The sequence below is a fragment of the Cricetulus griseus genome, chromosome 4 (genome assembly GCF_003668045.3).
Source record: "Cricetulus griseus strain 17A/GY chromosome 4, alternate assembly CriGri-PICRH-1.0, whole genome shotgun sequence".
NCBI lineage: Eukaryota > Metazoa > Chordata > Mammalia > Rodentia > Cricetidae > Cricetulus > Cricetulus griseus.
This window is the reverse complement of record NC_048597.1, coordinates 53,215,615-53,229,560: the sequence shown is the minus strand read 5'-3', so window position 1 is coordinate 53,229,560 and position 13,946 is coordinate 53,215,615. Positions and strand designations below refer to the sequence as shown.

General features: G+C 38.6%; 1 protein-coding gene across 2 annotated transcripts in view; it reads right to left on the bottom strand.

Moving 5' to 3' along the window:
• Window positions 1–11,505, bottom strand: part of Slc15a2 (solute carrier family 15 member 2) — a 29,311-nt gene extending 17,806 nt beyond the window's left edge. The window contains exons 1-6 of one of the 2 annotated variants that reach the window (XM_027412748.2): window positions 11,368–11,505; window positions 9,061–9,148; window positions 8,360–8,501; window positions 2,282–2,374; window positions 1,149–1,248; window positions 248–338 (exon numbers count right to left, since the gene is read on the bottom strand). In XM_027412748.2, the coding sequence (XP_027268549.1) occupies window positions 248–338; window positions 1,149–1,248; window positions 2,282–2,374; window positions 8,360–8,501; window positions 9,061–9,148; window positions 11,368–11,505 (652 nt within the window). The remainder of the gene's footprint in view (window positions 1–247; window positions 339–1,148; window positions 1,249–2,281; window positions 2,375–8,359; window positions 8,502–9,060; window positions 9,149–11,367) is intronic. The other variant, XM_035444509.1, reaches the window with a different exon arrangement.
• Between the last annotated feature and the right edge of the window lie 2,441 nt (window positions 11,506–13,946).

The window sequence follows — 13,946 nt, the reverse complement described above, 5'->3', positions numbered from 1 at the left end:
TGATGAATTATAAATCATATTTTACTCTACTAGGTCAGGTTCCTGGTGCAGACATAGCTACCCTCTTTTCTTCCCATCATCTAACCCATAACCCTTATTTTAAGCCAGACAAACCAAAACTCAAAGAATCTCTCATATATTTATAAGCCCATACGAAAGGAGAAACTGGACCACCTGCAGCTGCCAACAGCTTTTTGGTTGGCCAGAGTTAAGCCACCCACATAAGCCCCATAGAAGGAATCCTAACCTCTCAGCATGGGTGTGACGAATGTAGAAATCAAGCTCCCTGCATTGATGGAGAGGTAGAAGACTGAGAAGTATCTAGTCCGTGCCTCTGCCTGGAATGAGACAGATCATCAGAGAAATGTGTCTCTTAGCTCCACTCCACTCAATGTTCAAATTCAGACGAAGGTACACACAAACAGGTTCAGATAGTGCTTCCATGGTATGTGACCATCTCATTAGATCCTGACCACATCAATTGTTATGTACCTCAAGTGAAAGTAAGGTCACTATTTCCAAATCCTGTGTGAAATCGTCCCTTCAGTGAAGCAAGCACCTGATTTCCTATAGCTTTCACTACTTGGGCTCAGATTTAAACATGGTCAACCCCCAATATTTATGAGCAGCTATATGTAATTTTTTCCTTGGGTTTTATTTGTTCCTTTGCATTTTGTTTTGAGTCAGGATCTTGTGCATCTTGGGCTGGCCTTGAAATAGATATGTATCTGAGGATGGCCTTGAACTTTTGATCCTTCTGCCTCTCACTCCCCAATGCTGGGATTATAGGTATGAGCCACTATACTCAGTTTATACTTTGCTGGGGACTGAACACAGGGTTCTGTGGATGCTACTCAAGTACACTACCAGCTGAGCCACATCCAAGCTCCCTTGCTGTTTGGCTTATTTAGTCTCTATGGCCTCGATTTCTTCCGTCTTTCATCATATACATGTCCACCTCCCACCGTTACTTTCCTTTAACCGAGCTTTAGTTTTCTCTCTGATAATGGTCAATGTCCAGTGCAGTGTTCAACTCTCCAGACAGGACTAGACCAGTGGAATTACTTCAGTCTTAGCAGATGGCTACAGGTTCTCCATTTTGATGCTGGCTATACACTCTTGAAATACAAAATTAAGAAGATTCTTACATGTTTTTCTTCAAACTGGTCTCCACCAAAAGCTGCCACACAGGGTTTGATACCTCCTGTTCCCAGAGCTATTAGACTCAGGCCAAGCAATGATAAGATTCTGAAATGGAGAGGTAAGGATAATATAACCATGTTGATACCAAACCAACTGTAGAGATGGACTCTAAAGATACATATGAGAAAAATATTTAAAGATAATACCTTTTTTTTGCCCATCTACTTTGTGTGTATTTTCTACTTGCCTTCAATCCAAGTACTACTCATGAAAATTTATCATCTTCATATTTGAGCCTCTGCTAGAAATTTTGTTGCCTGAAAACATTCTATGCACGGTAGTTCCATTTATCCTTTATATGCAGCAAGTGGAAGAAGACACTGCAGGGACTCGGAAGTGAGCACACTAGCTTTTAATACTATTTTAGCAATTCAATTGAAAGATTTTCAGGTTTCTAACCTTACATACCTTTACTAACTACAAAGTAAAATATTAAAATTTATCATAATAAATAGGAATGGCATCAACAAGTTTTATGGAGCAGTAATAAGAAGGTATTTAATGCTTATTACTTTTCAAATAAAATAAAATTTTCAATCCAGAATGTATATATGTGTCTGAGTATGTTAAATTGATTATATATATTAAAATCTATTAAATATCTCTGCTCTATAAACACCAATACTTGAAGTAAAGTGGGACAGTAAAATGGACTATCCAGGACTACACACAAATAGAAATACCTTAAGTTTGAATGTCACTTTTATTATAATGTAAGTAAATACTTTTAAAATTTGTAATGGTGTAAAGATACATAGTTAGATGAGTAAGTGAAAGAAAACAGAAGGTATAAAAGGTTTTCTTATTTTCGAGCAAATGAGTTTTTATGAGAAGGACACTAATTAGGCATTCTAAGTGTCTGCAAATGCCTACTTAATAAAAAAAAAAGAGACCTGGTAATGTAGGAAAAAGTTTGATTGCTCATAAAACCTTATATTTTAATAAACTTGGCAATAAAATTATACACTAGAAAATAAAGGAGAATCTCTGATATAAAATAGAAAGCCATCTGCAGTGACTTTCTGAGACATGCACCTGCCTGATGTCAGAAAGGCATTGGTCCCATGATTTTACTCACGTATGTAGCATTTTTCCTCCCAGTATTGGTATGGCACCCAAAGACTTGAATACATGGCCAAGAACATACACCAGGGAGAGATAGATGATTGTCCTGTGAAGAAAGTCAAATCAGTGAGTGTGTTGTTCAGAGACGTGAATAATACAGTCAGGGGTCAAGCTGTTCTCAGTAAACACAGGAGGAGGTGGAGGAGGGGGTGGAGGAGGAAAGATTGAACTGGGAGAAACAATGGTGAATGGGGTAAACAGAGGAGGGAAAGGAGTGTAACTCTGCACCGTGTAGTATTTACGTGGAGGTTGCAGACATGTCTTTGAGTTCTCTTCCCAGATCTAGACTCTGTTCTGCATTCCCAGGGCAACCCTACTTTTATACAGATGTGACAAGAACAAGGTGGGTTTGTAGCAAGCATGGGGATGTTTTCAACTAGTGAAATCAGTAGAACAGGATGCCTCTACCTGCTGTTCTTCTAAAGCAATGTCTTTTAGCTCTAGGAGGCAAGAGGAGTGAAAGATGAGTGCCAAGTACATAGGAACGCTAAAACAAAGGACTTTCTTTAAACAAGCACTGAGATGTACAGAAAGGTGAAGGGATTTTTAGGTACAATCTTGGCAATTTGAACACTCTGGCTAACGGTAACCCCAGGACAGTTTCCACATGGATAATTTGCCAAAAATAGGGAAGAACAAAGGACTTAAGATGTTTGGTAATAAAAATCATGAAAAATTTTTTTGGGAAAAAACCTCTACCTCTTGAGTTTTTTCCAGTGAACTTGAATATCAAATAAATAGCAGATTAAGGAATTCCAATAAGAACATATGAAGAGCTCTACACATTGGCATGGCACAATATCGATTATATTCTTTGTATGTATTACCATCATAAGTGGAATGTATATTATGTATATTACCATATAGGTAGAATGTTAATGCTATAATAAACCTTCAGAATTATATAGTTTGTCTTTATCATTTTAAAAGTGTTTTATGCTGGTTTTGAATATAAAGAATGGAATGAAGGAACCAGAAAGCTTCTAAAAGTCCCAGAAACTCAGCTTGGGGATTCCTCATTCTAAATGCCTAATCGTCTTTGTTTGGGGGGATCTTTATTGAAATAAAAGGAACAATTAGAAAGAAAGGGAATAAAAAGAAACTGGGAAAAAAAACTAGTTATCATGGACCTCGAGGAGAGGGTGGTTGCTAAATCATTAGAGAGAAAAGAACAGAATGGGGCTGTAGCGATGGCTCCATGGTTAAGAGCTCTTAGTGCTTCCAGAGACTGGATCCCATCATATTTGGTGGTTTGTTGCCATCTGTAACTCCAGCTCCAGGGGATCTGATGCCTGCCCCCTGCCTCTGTAAGCACACACACATATGGTATTCTCTTACACAGACACATACCATAAAAATGCCTGAACTAAATCTTCCAATTTCCTTATATAATAGTTGGGGATTCTGGGTGCCCATTTCCTATTGTATAGCTTGGATTCCAGGCTAATATGCAGGGTAGTTGTTAACTGAATTCATAAAATCATTCCTTGAATGTTTAAACCATCTTCCAAATAAGTCTTCTACCTCCAATATAACAAATATAACATTGGAAAAAAGTACAGGAGAGAGAGAGAGAGAGAGAGAGAGAGAGAGAGAGAGAGAGAGAGAGAGAGAGAGAGAGAGAGAGAGAGAGAGAGAGAGGTGAGGGCGGAAAAAGGCAGGAGGAAAAGAAGAAAAAGAGGAGAGTTGACAGAAGCAGGAAACAGAAACAGAGATATAGAGAGACAAAGGAAAAGAAACAAGTTTTAACATATTCCTTTTTCCTTCACTCAGGCAAGGCTGCCACTTCAGGTTTTAAAAAGTGAAAGAAGAGCCAATTCCAGTTTTTAAAAACCAGGAATAAAGTATGATGGAAGGCAATATCCACCAGATTGTAATCATCATTCTATTTGTGTATACCGGCTCTCACATGTTTGTCTACACACACATACATATGTTCACAGGAGGACAAATTATTCGAATTTTAAATCACCCCCTTTCTGAAAAAGAATCAAGGCATTCCTCAAATTGTGCTGTTTAAAAAAGACAAGTCCCAAAGTAAATAAAAATCACCTTCATTACTATTCATACCTGTTCTCAGACTCAATTATGTTTTAAAAAACAGTGCATAAACTCAGTTATAGGGGAAAAAAAAGACAATGAAAACATTTTAGGTGTCCCTTCCATCTTCCAGTTTAGGGACAAAGAAAATAAAAACAAAATGGTGACAACTGATAGCGGTTGGAGTTTTAATATTGAAGAAGATGGGTGTAAGCGATACTGTACACTTAAAATTTGAAGAATCACATAGTGGATTCAATGTGTGGACATAAGGAAGTCAGGATAAAGAACAGCCAACTTGCAAAGAAACACACAGCTATAAACACATGATGAATCTGAACATTCCAACACTCTTGAGTAGCCATCTATAGATAACCACACACCTCCAGACCTGTTAAGGGGCAGTCAGGCTGGAGAAAGTGAATAGTGAGAATTAGCACCTGGTAGAAATCTGACATTTAGGAAAGAGCTAAGTAAATGAAAAGCAAAACTGGAGGTGGTTTAAAAACAACCCAGAAAGATGAAAGAGAAGGAGAAAGTACAGTGTTAGAGAAGGCCAGGAATTTTCAAAAATTTAGGAATGATAAACAGGCCGAATTAGTGAAACTATAAGTTCAGAATGAACAAGAATCTAGAAATGGCCACTATCATTTGTTAACAGAAGTCATTATCAGTATTCTGAGAAATTTCAGTAGGAAAAATAAGTGATTTATGCTATTTCATATTAAAGCTTCCACAATTTGCTTTTATTAAAGCTGTCTGAACTTCAACAATTATGTATATGTATACATATTATGTATTATTCATCTCTTTATGCTCATGATTAATTGGAAAAAAAGGGATGTTCAGCAAACATTTAAATTTGGATCAGATTGAGCTAAATTGTGTTCTCTTACACTGAATTATATTACTCTGTCATAAGAAATGATGATGGAGAGAGAAAAGTGACTAACATAGAGATGTTGATTTAAAATTGTGAGAGTGGCTAGAGGAGAAAATAAATAGGAAAAAAATCAAGATTTTTATTCGTTTGTTTGGAGATACTAGAGACTTGTACCTGATTTTAGTACAGGAAAAGATTCCAGCTCTGAGTGAAAATTTGAAAGCTAAAGAAAGTAGTTGAGGCAGCCAGGCGTTGGTGGCGCACACCTTTAATCCCAGCACTCGGGAGGCAGAGGCAGGCAAATCTCTGTGAGTTCAAGGCCAGCCTGGTCTCCAGAGAGAGTGCCAGAATAGGCTCCAAAGCTACACAGAGAAACCCTGTCTGGAAAAAAAAAAAAAAAAAAGGTAGTTGAGGCAATGGTGATACCTCTGTAAAAATTCAAGTTGTATACACAAGTCTTCTGGATTTGTGTACTTTTATGTAAGTTACACTTCAGAAAGTAGGTTTATGAACCAGAACCCCTGAATGTGGGTATCAGTTGGGAGGCTTGGGCAGTCTGTGGGGCTGCTGGCAGTGGAACCAGTATTTATCCCTAAAGCACGAATGGACCTTGGGAGCCTATTCCCTATGGAGGGATACTCTCTCAGCCAAGATACACAGGGGAGGGCCTTGGTCCTGCCCCAAATGATGTGACAGATTTTGATGATCCCCATGGGAGGTCTTATCCTCCCTGAGGAGTGGATGGAGGGTGGGATGGGGAGATGGAGAGAAGGGGAGGAGGGGAGGGAGAGGGAATTGGGATTGGTATGTAAAATAAAATTGTTTTTATTTTGGATTAAGAGTACAAGTAGAGAGTATTAAATTTCCTCCAAAATATTCAGGAAGCTATTGTTCAACAAAATCCTGAAGCTGAACTTTTTCAATATCAAAGGAAGTTATTTTAAAAATACAACTGCAATGTCAGCCTTTATTCTATAACTGAATGAAAAAAACATAGCTTGTATTTTTTTTAGTCTTTGTGTTGTGTAATGCCAATCCATAGCTGAATGAATTCAATGACTACTACTACATAAGTAACAAATGTAGCCACTTACCCACCATGCCTCTCTTGAGAGACTGCATTTATTTTTTCACATACATGAATGTGTGTGTGTGTGTGTGTGTGTGTGTGTGTGTGTGTGTGTGTGTGTGTACATAAATATAGCAAATTAAGACAGAGGTCAGTGTTTATGTGGTTAGTTTTAACTGTCAACTTGACAAAACTAGATTGGCACTCGCTCTAGAGACCAGGCTGGCCTTGAACTCACAGCGATCAGCCTGCCTCTGCCTCCAGAGTGCTGGGATAAAAGGCGTGTGCCACCAACACCCAGCTCTGGGAAGAGAATCTTATTGAGGAATTACTTAGATCTGGTTTGGCCTTAGACATGTCTATAGGAGGGAGGTTGTTTTGATTGTTAATTGATGTAGAAAGACATAGTCCACTGTGGGTAGTGCCATTCCTTAGGCAGGGGTCCTGAACATATTAGTGGAAAAAGTTAGCTGAAAGAAAACAAGCAGGGTTGAGTTTACTCTCTCACTGCTCCTGACTGGGGGAGTGATGTGACTAGCTGCTTGGATTGCTGCCTTGACTTTGCCAAAAATGAAGACAATAACTTATAATTGTAAGCCAAATAAAACTCTTCCTCTCCTTATTGCTTTTTTGTCAGGGTATTAGTCATAGCAACAGAAGTGAAGCAAAGACAAGTTCTTTAAAACACTAGGTCTGCAAATACAATACCACATTGTCAAACTACTTTAGGAAACAATACATACTTAACTTTCACTTGGAAATTTTACAGTGTATATTAACTTATTGGATACTAAAAGAAGTTATACAGTAAGGAAACATTTTTCAGTGTTTTCAGTGTTTGCAAAACAACTTAGGATTTTTTCTAAACAAGTGCCATAGAAGCTTTATTTTCTCCCATAATTCATTATATCTCATACAGTCAAGTTTTTTGTTGTTGTTGTTTTTGTTTTTTGTTTTGTTTTGTTTTTTGAGACAGGGTTTCTCTGTGTAGCTTTGGAGCCTGTCCTGGCACTCTCTCTGGAGACCAGGATGGTCTCCAACTCACAGAGATCCGCCTGCCTCTGCCTCTCGATGCTGGGATTAAAGGCATGCATCACCAACGCCCGGCTTAAAACTAGCTTCCTCTCTCTCTCTCTCTCTCTCTCTCTCTCTCTCTCTCTCTCTCTCTCTTTCTCTCTCTCTTTTGAGACAGGGTTTCTCTGTTGTTTTGAAGGCTGTCCTGGTACTAGCTCTTGTAGACCAGGCTGGTCTCGAACTCACAGAGATCCACCTGCCTCTGCCTCCCAAGTGCTGGGATTAAAGGTGTGCACCACCAACGCCTGGCTTACAATCAAGTTTTTAAAGGAATATATTTTGAGAAATGCTAACTTAGACAAATCCATGAATGGTAAACCTACAGAATATTATATTACTAAGCAGTGAATACCAAAATGTTATAGAGGACAACTATACCATTATACTATGTCTGCTGCTTCTATTTTTAGGAACAGAAGAGCTGAACTAATCGGACTATTACTTTAACTTGTGGAAATCTTTACTAGAGTCTAAAGAAGGAAACTACAGAAAGAGGTGAAGGTAAACAGAGATATTTTAAAGCCTCTGAAAAGAAAGAGCAGTAAGATGCTGAAGGAGGTGAGGTGATGGAGCCTGAGGAAGACATAAAGAAAGTACTAAATAATCATAGTAAGCCTTTACCAATATAAATTGCCAGTCGGTAACAATCTTTACTCTCACTGAGATAAAACAAGATACAGTCACAAGCTATAGAGTAGAAGACTAAAATTAGATTTTAAGAAAGAACTCTTGACTAAAGGATGTGAAAATATTGGGGGATGAGGATGGAAAAAACAGATTTTTTGGTTTTTCCCTCTTGAAGAAATACAAATTTGTCATAGCCCATGAGTTTTTTTGGTTTTGTTTTTGGTCTTTGTTATTGTTGTTGTTGTTTTGCTAGAAGGTAAAAAGTTAGGAGCTGTAGGTAACTTTCTGGACAATGAACCTGTGAGGCTCCTGAGGCTGTAACCTGCCATTGTCCTTACTTGAATTTTCCCAGCCACGAGTCAGCAATCGCGGCTCCCAAGATGGGGGTGAAATAGCAGAGGCTGCTGAAGGCATGGTACACAGCTGTGGAGGTGTCTTCATTCCAGTGTAGGAAATACAGGAAGTATAAGGTCAGCACAGCTGAGATGAAGCAGAAGAAAACAAATGAAAGACAAAATAAGAGAGATGCAATAAAAATGATTTACAGAGGAATAGATTTGATTTCAGGGCTCTATAGGTGATCCTGGCATTCAGCACTCCTACTAGTGAAATAATTGACTGCTGGGCAGTAGAAGCAAGGCCCATGGTAACTATGAAGTAAATGAGGCATGCTGGATACACAAATACAATACTCATGCCTTCAATCTCTGTGCACCCATAGCATCATTTAGACCGTGAGAAGTTAACATGGTACTTCCCATACCCCTTCCTCCTCCTCTTCCCAGCAATAACATAGTTCAATGGAACTTACATGAGGAGAGCTTTTCCACTTGTGCTTTCATTGGCTGTGTGTTGGTTTTGCAGGCCTTTTTGACCTTAACCGCCATGAGTTATTAAATAAAATCTTATTTATTATCATGGACAAGGAGAAGGATTGATTTATACCAAGGCAGAAAGAATAGGCAAAGGAAACAAGTCCAAGTAAGGAACCAGGCTTCTGTAAATATAAGGCAGAGAAGACTCTGGGTCACAGAATTACCTTTCATGCCATAATAGGAAAAACGCTCGCAGAATTCATTCACCACAATGAAGGCGATGCTGAGTGGATAGCTGGAGCCAAAGATTTTCTAGGCAACAAAGAGGCAAAGGTTGAGGAATGAGCTGTTTTCACATTTCAACTTCATGGTAACTCTACAACTGAAAACATATCTTCAAATACACACACACACACACACACACACACACACATTCTCTTCATGTTGCTCAGGATAATCTCCATATTTTGAATCTCCTGCTACAGGCTCCCAGAAAACTCAGGTTGCAGGTGAACCCCACCTTACATGAATAAACTCATTTTTAAATCATTGTTTTCAGTTAATATGGAACAATGGTCTCTTCGCAAAACATACATTGTCATTCTAGCTGTGCTTATATTGTCAATTTGGGAATCTTACTTTGTCCATTATTTAACATGGAATTGGTCAGACATTCCTTTATCATCTATATATCAATAAAAGCCTATGGCTCTAGGAAGAAGATGGTAAGAATAAAACATACTGCTAAGAATAAAATGAAAAGATGACCTTTGGAGCAGGGCCTTGGTGGCACACTCCTTTAATCCCAGCACTCGGGAGGCAGAGGCAGGTGGATCTCTGTGAGTTTGAGGCCAGCCTGGTCTCCAGAAAGAGTACCAGGATAGGCTCCAAAGCTACACAGAGAAACCCTGTCTTGAAAAACCAAAAAAAAAAAAAAAAAAAAAAAAAAAAAAAAAACCTTTGGTGCACCAGATGCGCACACAATCAGAACCAGATCTCACTATCCCACATGGCTTTGCTATAGAGACTGACTCCTGCCATCTGCCATATTTACCATTCTGGGAGAAATCTTAACAATATGAAGGCCTCCTTTTCATAGGCTTCTGGAACCAGGCATAGAGCTCAAAATGGAGGCCAGATATTCCTAAAGATAAGCTGATTGATCACCTTAACTCTAGGAAGAGAATTCTGAAATTCTATGAAATTGTGCCCACCCTCCCTACTAGTATGCTTCCATACTATTTGCTTTTTAATTTTTTTTTTATTTATGTGTATATGTGAGAGTGTATGCCATGTGTATGTGGGCGCCTGCAGAGGTCAGAAAAAGGTGTTGGATCTCCTGGAGCTGGAGTTTCAGGTTGTTGTGAGCTGCCTGACATGCTGAGCCATCTCTCTAGCACCAAGATTTTTACTTGCAGCCTGCACATTAGAGTAACTATGCTATCGCATGTATTATGTAATTCAGACTGTAAAGAGTATCAAGTTTTATTTCAAATCTCTTTCCATTACAATAGTTGCATTAATATGGGAAGAGATAATCTGTCTCTTGAGACATTCAAACATTAACATGAAATTTACATTATCTCTTATTTCATAGGTATGTATCTCATTTTAATCATTCTTAACAAGACAATTTGATTAACTGTATATAATAAATTAGTATAACCTTTTATCCATGTAGATGTGAATAAATCATTTTTCTACATACATGTTACTACATGACAATACCTTGCATGAAAGATTCAATGAATTGAAATATTATCTTCCCAGCTCCCAGATTGAGAACTGCCTAACATAGAATTTATTTAACACTAGCTGTGTACTAATTGGATTAGCATTCAAACTTCACTTAAGCTACACCACTAGCTTGTCTCTGTGCTTCAATTCTGTTATTCCAAAGAAATAAAAATCCTACTAAGCTCACGGTTGATAATAAGAACTTAGCAAACAGTGACTATTGTTTCTGTGGCCTCTCTGCTGAGAGGATTTTACTATAATATGAGGCTTGACTGAGGTGATAAATTCGGAAGTGCTTTAAGGAGCGCACAATACAAGATGTTATTCTTTGTTCCTCTCTCTGCCTCCCACTTTAAAGTAGGGACACTTAGTAACAGAGAGTGAGTCTATTCTACAGTCTCTGTTAGTGTCCAAAAAAAAGAAGTCTCTGCACACAAGGGGAGCTAAAGGCTGAGCTTTCGTATTGGTAAAAGAACAATAACATACAGTTCTCCAGACAGGATTGCTTGCCAAGTTTCCCTGGACATTCAAAGTGCTTTTTCTCCCCCAGGAAATATGCAATGAAATACAGCAAAACTCTGGGGCCCAACGTAAAAATTCTGGCAAACCTATCCCGTGGCTTTTTTCCTGAAACAGAAGAAACTAGAATTCATTTTCAGGTGAATTCTAATTCCACGAGAGAGCAGTTTTTCTACTCTAATACAGTTCAGTGTAAAGTTCCAACAGCCTAGGAGGAACTTCAGAAAGTACCTACGCTGTTACTGTCAAGAGACAAACTGAATTTGGGGACTCACCGGAGATGGCTTCTTTGGAGAACTTGGAGGTCTAGGCAGCACCTCTTCCGTAGAGACAGGTAAAAAAAGAGTTTCCTTGGACTCATTTTTCTGGAAGGGATTCATGGCTGGCTCCTTACTCTCTCTCTGCTCAAGCATTTGGCTTCAGTAGGCAGTTACGACAGCTGCCAGCCTACAGTGAAAAGGGGCACTGGGGGGAGGAGGGATGGCTATAGCAACTAGGTTTAACCCTCTGGGTGTCAGTTTCTGTAGCTGCCTGCCCCAGAGCAGAGCTGGAAGCTATAGGAAGTGACAGGGTCGGCACACCAGTTTCAGAAGGATGTTGTTCAAAAGGCATGGGGAAGAACAACATGTTACAAGTCACTAGATGAAAAGAAACTATGAGCCGGGCGTTGGTGGCCCATGCCTTTAATCCCAGCACTCGGGAGGCAGAAGCAGGCGGATCTCTGTGAGTTCGAGGCCAGCCTGGTCTACAAGAGCTAGTTCCAGGACAGCCTCCAAAGCGGCAGGGAAACCCTGTCTCGAAAAACCAAAAAGAAAAAAAAAAAGAATGCAACATCTTGATTAGTGATTTAACTCAGTGGTAGAGCACTGAGCCTAAGGTCCTGGATCTGATAATGACCTGGGGTAGTGGGAGAGTATAACATTCTAAATACAGAAGGCTGATTTCAGGTTAACAATATCTACCATTATTGGGGACTTATTATGTGCAATGTATATATATATATATATATATATTATATATATATATATATATATATGAGCTATATATATTATGTATGCATATACAACCTATACAAATTTTACTGCTATCTTCATTCTACAGAAACTATTGTTCCAAGAAATTGAGGAACTTATCTAAAAATCACAGGCCAGTAAAGTGGTGGATCTGGAATTTTCACTATGCAGCAACAGATAGGAAAGGCAGAGATAGGCATCAAAGATGCCCTACCGGCTCTGCAGGTATGGAAGCCATGGACATGGAAACGTAGGACAGCAAGGAAACCAAAATGGTTTGAAGAGGAAAGCCATCTCCAAACTGAACTTGAGAATATGAATGAAACCAATGTGGTTTTCAATATTGAAACATTCAGCTAGAAAATCCTGTAAGTAAAAAAAAAAATGGGGCTAAGGAAAATGACAGGACAGAGATGGCTCAGCTGTTACAGGCTAGGCTCACAACCAAAAATAAAAGAAAATGCTTGAAAAAAATGTTGTTGATGTCCTTTGCTAAAGCCACTCCTTGTATTTGAATTTTGCATTTCTAGATTAATCCATTCATTCTTTAAAAAATAAAATTTAATTTTGTGCAAAAATTATGAACCAATTACTTTCTAGGTACTATTGCAAACATTAAATTTTTTAAACTTTTGGTGGATGAATTTTATTCTGACTCTAGAATACTACACTTAATCCTTATGAGAAGAGGGGCTAGAACACACATGGCGACTGCATTGAATTGAATGTATAGATATATATATATATATATATATATATATATATATATATATTTGAGACAGAGTTTCTCTGTGTAGCTTTGGAGCCTATCCTGGCACTCGCTCTGGAGACCAGGCTGGCCTCGAACTCAAAGAGAACTGCCTCCCTCTGCCTCCTGAGTGCTGGGACTAAAGGCATGTGCCACCAACGCCCATCGAAAATTGATATTTTATTAGCATATATTAATTACATAAAAGTATTTGTTTTCATTATGACATTTCCACACATGCACAATATACACTCTGAACATGGTCTCCTCAAATAGCCTTCTCTTATTCCCTTGTTGTATTATTTTTGTCAATTCAAAGAGTTAAGAGAGGCATAAAAGAACCTAGTGCCCATAATCTATAAGTCAAAAGAAGAGGAGGCTACAGATTTTTTTTCTAAACCTTAAGGTTACACCATGAGGAATAAACCACTAAGTCAGGCAATACCAACATGAATAATTTTACTTGAGACTGCTGAAAACTGAGAGTGGCAGGATAAGGAGAATCATGTAGGGAAACAGGGAAGTATGAGTAAAGCAAAATGCACATATTAAATTTTTTATAAAGGAAGTCATTATCTTCTATGTTCACTAAAAATTGAAAAAAAAGAGTCTATGGCACTATTCATTGAAAAAATTCTTACATTACCCATTTGAATTATTTTTTCCACAAATGAAACATGTTTTACCTAAACTATATTTTTATTTATTTTAAATTTTCTATTCATTTTACATACCAACCACAGTTTTCCCCTCCCTCTGCCCCCTACTTCTCCCCACCACATCCTCCATCCACTCCTCAGAAAGGGTAAGGCCTCCCATAGGGAGTCAAGAAAGCCTGGAACTCGAAATTGAGGCAGAACCAAGCCCCTCCCCCCTGCATCAAGGCTGAGCAACCATCCCACCATAGGGAATGGGCTCTAAAAGGCCAGCTCATGCACCAGGGATAGATCTTACTTTGCTGGAGAGTTGACTCATTGGTTAAGAGCACTGACTCTTCCAGAGTACAGGGGTTCAATTCCCAGCACCCACAACTGTGTCATCCAGCATCTCACATAGGTATATATGCAGGCAAAACACCAGTACACATAAAAAA